A 7,083-nucleotide genomic window follows, 5' to 3' on the forward strand; every position below is an offset into this window, starting at 1 on the left:
AACATTTAGGTGCTCCTAAATATTTTTTCATAGTCGCACGCAGTAGTTTTCAGTCTCAAATCCGAGTGAAATTGTCGCACAGTAGAGCCCTGCACCCCTGCATTCTTAAAAATAAAGGTGCTTCACGATGCCATAGAAGAACCTTTCTGGTTTACAGTGCCTTACGAAATTATTCATACCCCTTCATTTTTTCACATTTTGTTATGTTGCTGCCTTATGTTTAACTACTTTAAATTACTTTTTTTCCCACATCGATCTACACTCCCTACTCCATAATGGCAAAGCAAAAAATAGTTTTTTAACATTTGTGCAAATTTATTAAAAATAAAAAACTGAAAAGATCCTGTTGCATAAGTATTCATACCCTTTTCTGGGACACTCGAAATTTAGCTCAGGAACATTCATATTGCTTCTAGATGTTCCTACACTTGGAGTGGAGTTAAACTGTGGCAAATTCATTTGAATGAGTCTGATTTAGAAAGGCACACACCTCTCAGAAAAGGTCTAACAGCTGAAAATGCATTTCAGAGCAAAAACCAAGTCCTGAGGTCAAGATAACTGCCTGTAGATCTCAGTGACAGACTTGTGTTAAGGCAATGATCTAGGGAAGAGTTCAGAAAAAAATCTGCTGCATTGAAGGTTGACAGAAGCATTCTCCATAATGGAAGACGACTGGAACAACTAGGACTCTAGAAAATGTCTGCCAGCCCCCATCCAAGCTGACAGAGCTTGAGAGGTGAAAAGGTGAGGCATAGAATGGCAGATAATTGCCAAATGCAGATGTGCAAATCTTGTCACATCAGACCCAAAAAGACTTGAGGCTGTAAAGGTGCTTAATTAGGTTTTAAATGTGCTTAATTCCAGGTTTTAATAAATTTGTAAAATTTGCAAATCTGTTTTTTGCTTTGTGATTATTATGGTGTGTGGAGTGTAAATTGATGTGGGGGAAAACTAATTTAAAGCAGTTTAACATAATGCTGCAACAAAACAAAATGTGACAAAAATGAAGGGGTATGAATACTTTTGCAAGGCACTGTAAATGGTTCCATAAAGAACCTTTAACATCTGAAGAACCTTTCTGTTTCACAAAAGGTTCTTTGTGGCAAAAGAAGGTTCTTCAGAAAAAAAGGTAAGAAAGAGATGGTTCTTTAAAGAACCTTTGACTGAATGGTTCTTTGTGGAACCAAAAATGGTTCTTCTATGGCATCACTGTGAAGAACATTTTAAAGCACCTTTATTTTTAAGAGTGTACCTGGGCCTAACTGCTTGACCAATGAGCAATGCTGATGATGTGTTTCTCCATATCTTCCCTCTGTAGGTTCTCTATGAGTTAGTGCTGCATGGGGTCGCTGGGAACACGCCACCCGTCTGCTGTCAGCCCTGATGACTGCACCTTAACACACTCACACATGTACAGAGACAGGAGGGACGCGGGGTCGCGCGCACACTATCTTATCATAACCAAAAGGAATTCTTCTTTTTTTTTTTTTTTTTTGGTCCCAAAGAATGAAAATATAGTGCGTGTCCAACTGTATTTATACAACTTTGCCACATGCTTTTATATTAGCCTTCCGCTGGTGCCCAAGGATGTGTGTTACTGTTATTTTATTATTCCACATTTTACTTCGAAAGACACAACAAATCCTTACCGGTTAAGTAGATCATTAAGCAAATCTTTTGGTTGGCATATGTTTATATGTATTTGATATCCCAATCCATTACTTTATTTTAAACTATGATCAATAATATATATATATATATTTACGTTTGGGAGATTAACAGTGTCTTTTTCTTTTTCGTCTTGGTTTGGGATTCCTTTATTTCTCTCGACACACTGTTAACTGTAGCATTACAGAACTGCTGTATGGGATTACATGCATATCATATCAGTCAAAAATGAATAGAAATACCTCATTTAAGCAATCAAAACAGAACGACAGCTCCTGGTTAATGAAGATCGATGGAATTTAACACCGTTAGGAAAACGAGAGGAATTTTGCTGTGCAAAAGCTACCTCCACTTCTGCCCCCAATACAATAGGGAATTTCAGTTTTAGTCTTTTCACTTTTTTTTTTTTAATTGGCAATTCATTCGTCTTAAAATTCTAGACCTTTTTATATGCAGCACTGTAGCCTTTGATTTCTCAGTAACGCCCCTCTTTTTACAGCGTCTTGTTTTTTGAGCTAATATTTTTATACGAGAGTAGAGTTATACTGTATTTTTGAAGGAAATATGCACTTGCGCACACTTTGTACGGAGTGGGCCTGTTTTGTGTTTTAATTTCAGAGCTCTCTTGCTCCGAAGACATTCCACGTACTTTGAGTAGATCTCAAGGCAGCCTGCTTCTGTAACCGATGGGGGAATTTCTACACGCGAACTGATGCATTTAAGCTACCCGAAACGACAGCAAGTGATTCACGCTTTTTAATGTAATCTTCTGTGATGAGGGATTTGTTTTCTCTTTTTTTTTATTTTTTTGGTTTGCCAAGCTTGTAAAGAAACACGAGGGTGCCATTGCTGGTGCGGTGGTCGTATGTCATATTCGCTCCTGTTGGCTTGGAGAGACTGTGCCAACGTTGCATCCCATTGTGCCTAAAGCTCACGTTTGTATGTATATGATGTTATTGTCTTCTCAAACAGCTTTAAAACGAAGTTTCACACATGTTGCCAGACTGCTGGAAGATTTTAGAGCAATAAAGGTGTTTAGTGGATTTGTATATTTCTTTAGAGAAATGTAGATGCAGAAGCTAGGTTTTGTACATTTCTTCACCAGAGCTTTTGTAAATTTAAGAAACGCCAGACAGAAAATCTTTCTAGGTTGTATCATATAGATGCTGTTCTCTTCATTTTTTTTTTTTTTTTTTTTTTTTTTGGACTTTAACTGTTACAGATAAGTTTTTGTTTGGTGTGGCAAATAAAGATTTAAGTTATGACATGTCAGTGTGAGAGTTTTGTTTTACTGCTCCAGACTTATTGCATGCTTTAGGGGTCTTTCAGACAGAATGCATCTAAAATCGTGAGATGCAGTTTAAAAATGCACAACGCAAGGGTCTCTAGATGTGTTTTTGACTATACTTTTTTGACTAATAACTCCATTGATGTATGGTTTGTTAGGATAGGACGATATTTGGCTGTTTGAAAATCTGAAATCTGAGGGTGAAAAGAAAAATCTAAATATTAAGAAAATCGTCTTGAAGTTTCGACCAGTCTTAGGTGGCACAGGTATATTTGCAGCAACAGCCGAAACAAGTGTATGGGTCAAAATTATAAATTTTTCTTTTATGCCAAAAATCATCAGGATATCATTGTTCCATGAAGATATTTTGTGAATTTCCTGCCGTAAATGTATCAAAACTTAATTTTTGGTTAGTAATATGCATTGCTAAGAAATTCATTTGGACAACTTTAAAGGCAATTTTATCAATGTTTAGATTTTTATTGCACCCTCAGATTCCAGATTTTTAAATAGTCAACATTTGAAGTGAATCAAAAAAAGTTAGTCAAAGAACTGGTAACAACATTGACATATGGTTTGTTAGGGTAGGACAATATTTGGCCGAGATACAACTATTTGAATATCTGGGATCTGAGGTTAAAAAAAAAAATGTAAATATTAAGAAAATCACCTTTAAAGTTGTTCAAATGAAGTTCTTAGCAATGCATGTTAATAATCAAAATTTAAGTTTTGATATATTTACAGTAGGAAATGTACAAAATGTCTTCATGGAACATGATTTGGCATCTTTTGGCATAAAAGAAAAATTAAAAAATTTTGTCTCTTAGCCTTTCAACACTGCATCTAAAAAGGCGTCTCTCATGTGCGAGACGCTGAAAATGGTCATGTCTTTTTTTTTTTTTGCACGTTTTTACAATGATAAATAGCACATTGGAATGGAAAAATGCATTCTGTGTGAACAGCCTCTTACCATTGTTGAAATGATGAAAAAAAAAATAAATAAATCTCACAATATGTCCAATAGAACAGGGGTTTTCAAACCTGTCCTGGAGCCTCCCCTGCCCTGCACATTTTGCTTGTCTCTCTCATCTAATACACCTGATTCAAATCATCAGCTCATTAGTAGAGACTGCAAGACCTGAATTGGGTGTGCCTAATAAGGGAGACATACAAAATGTGCAGGGCAGGGGAGGCTCCAGGACAGGTTTGAAAACCCCTGCAATAGAATATACCCATGTTTTTACACTGCAAACAGGCAAATGTGAACAGGTGGATCGTCAAGAAGATAATGCATTATAAAAATCTAAACAATTAAGGCAGTAAAATATATTTATTTCATTAATATAATGATTGATCGATAATTGTTTATATTAATATTATTAATACTTGTGACTCATCCATTTTCTTAAAAATGGTTTAAAGGCTGAATGCGGAATTTATCATATAAGCCTTTTTGTTTTAGTGAAAACCTCTATTTGTAAATCGGTAAACTGTGAATCATCCTTTTTACAGTCATTTACAGTTTTATACAGTTTAATATGCTACCAGACATTGCCTTATTTGTGCAGGTCTTAAGGTCATAAAATACCTCAAATTTGAGTTTAACAATCCTGCAGATACCCAGTTGATATTTGTGGTCTTGCAAGCAAACATTTTGTCTTTTTCATGATTAAATAAGCACAATAGTGGGTTTAACCTTATTAATAAAACTTTATCACATTTGATACATGCTTGAAACATCAAAATGGTCAAAAAATGTATTGATAATCCTGTCATTCACAATCTACTATGTCTTTTGTTGTGTTTGATAGTTTAGTCGCCTCCGCAAATAAAAAGACAGAAAGACAGTAACACAGTAACGTATATCATTTTATGTAAATTTGCTATACTGTTATAAAGATCTCACTTATTTACATTTTGAGCATTTTATCACTATTTGGTCATATAAATATCCTCTGCACCAGATCAGTTTGGGCCTCTGAATAAAACTGAGCAGTTTTTTTCCTCCCCATATTCTTACTGTATTAATAGCCTAATATGTGACCCTGGATATATTTGTAGAAGTAGCCAAAAATACATTGTATGGGTCAAAATTATCAATTTTTCTTTTATGCCAAAACTCATTAGGATATTAAGTAAAGATTATGTTCCATGAAGATATTTTGTAAATTTGCTACTGTAAATATATCATATAATATATAGTAATATGCATTTCTAAGAATTTCATTTTGACAACTTTAAAGACAATTTTCTCAATATTTTGATTTTTTTTTTTTTTTTTTGCACCTTCAGATTTTAGATTTAGACAACCTTTGAAGTGGATCAAAAAAGTTAATCATAGTATTCCTAAGACAAGAACTATATTGTTTTGGTTTTAGGACAACTTTGATGAAAGGTTTTGATCCACTTCAATTGTTGACTACTATAGTTGTATTTCGGCCATGGACTACAAAACCAGTCATAAGGGTCAATTTTGTGAAATTGATATTTATATATCACCTGAAAACTGAAAAAATAAGCTGTTAGGATAGAACAATATTTGGCCGAGATGCAACTATTTGAAAATCTGGAATCTGAGTAAGTAAATTGCCTTTGAAGTTGTCCAAATGAAGTTCTTAGCAATGCATATTACTAATCAAAAATTAGGTTTTGATACATTTACAGCAGGAAATTTACGAAATATCCTAATAGAACATTATCTTTACTTAATATCCTAATGGTTTTCAGGTAATATATAAATATCAATTTGACAAAAATTGACCCTTATGGCTGGTTTTGTGGTCCAGGGTCACATATTTGATATTCCAGGCTTTTATTGCTATTATATGTTACCCTGGACCACAAAACCAGTCATAAGGATCAGTTTTTTGAGATACAACTATAGTAGTAAACATTTGAAGTGGATCAAAACCTTTCATCAAAGTTGTCCTAAAACCAAAACAATATCAGTTCTTTGATGACCTTTTTTTGATCCACTTCAAATGTTAACTACTGTATTTGAAAATCTGGAATCCGAGGGTGCAAAAAAATCTAAATATTGAGAAAATTGCCTTTAAAGTTGTCCAAATGAATTTGCTAGCAATGCATATTACTAATCAAAAATAAGGTTTATGTATATTTACAGTAGGAAATTTACAAAATATCTTCATGGAACAACATCTTTATTTAATATCCTAATGATTTTTGGCATAAATAAAAACTAATAATTTTGACACATACAATGTATTGTTGGCTATTGCTACAAATACACCCGTGCTATGTATGACCAGTGTTGAGGAAAGTTACTTTGAAAAGTAATGCATTACAATATTGAGTACTGTTGTGTTACTTTTTAAATCTGGGCAAGGGTTGCTTGTTTGTTTTAATATAAAAAGGTCTATTTTTGTCAAATGTAAAAGCCTTTTCACACCAAAAGCCTCAGGCTTAGAGAAAAGTAAATTCACGTCTGTGCAGTAGACCGCAGAAGAAAAAAGGTCAACTCTTCAGCAATAAAAAAAAGGAAAACCAAAGTTAGATTATCTTGAGTAATTTTTGCTTATTAGTATGGATGAATTGGATCATCGAAGGTCGGCAGCGAAGACATCGGTTAATAAAATGGGATTAAATACATAAAGGATATTTGTATTATTTAACATATTTAATTATTTCAGGTTTGCGTTGAATTGAAATGTTTTTATTCATTTTGAAGAACACTGTATCTGCTTTTTAGTGAGTGAGATGAATTAATGCATGTTCACATTTATTCTAGAACTAAAGTAACATCTTTCTCACAATTTCTCTTAACATGGAGACAGGAGAGCTTTTAATCAATAAATGAGGGAAAAAGTAACTCAGATATTTTCTTGTCAATTACAAAGTAATGCGTTACTTTACTAGTTACTTGGAAAAAGTAATAGTATTACGTTACTTGTAATGCGTTACCCCCAACACTGTTTATGACTGGTTTTGTGGTCCAGGGTAACATAATACTCGACAACAACAACAAAAAACGCGCAAACTCTGCAAAATTTTTTGCTTTTTAATATTTATTCTAAAGTTTCAACAAACTGTTCTATTTATTGCAGGGTTATAATATGGCTAATGCAGTCGGCTACTGAATGACTTTTCAGTTTTATTCCCCATGTGTC

The 7,083-nt window shown here is 33.7% G+C and overlaps 1 protein-coding gene across 1 annotated transcript in view; it reads left to right on the top strand.

Annotated features, from left to right (window-relative positions):
- The window catches only part of stk26 (serine/threonine protein kinase 26), a 40,279-nt gene extending 37,383 nt beyond the window's left edge, over positions 1-2,896 (top strand). The window contains exon 11 of the mRNA XM_073824229.1: positions 1,319-2,896. Coding sequence (XP_073680330.1) covers positions 1,319-1,334 — 16 coding nt within the window. The 3' untranslated portion in view covers positions 1,335-2,896. The remainder of the gene's footprint in view (positions 1-1,318) is intronic.
- Positions 2,897-7,083: the final 4,187 nt, after the last annotated feature.

The sequence above is a fragment of the Garra rufa genome, chromosome 19, assembly GCF_049309525.1.
Source record: "Garra rufa chromosome 19, GarRuf1.0, whole genome shotgun sequence".
NCBI classification, from domain to species: Eukaryota; Metazoa; Chordata; class Actinopteri; order Cypriniformes; family Cyprinidae; genus Garra; species Garra rufa.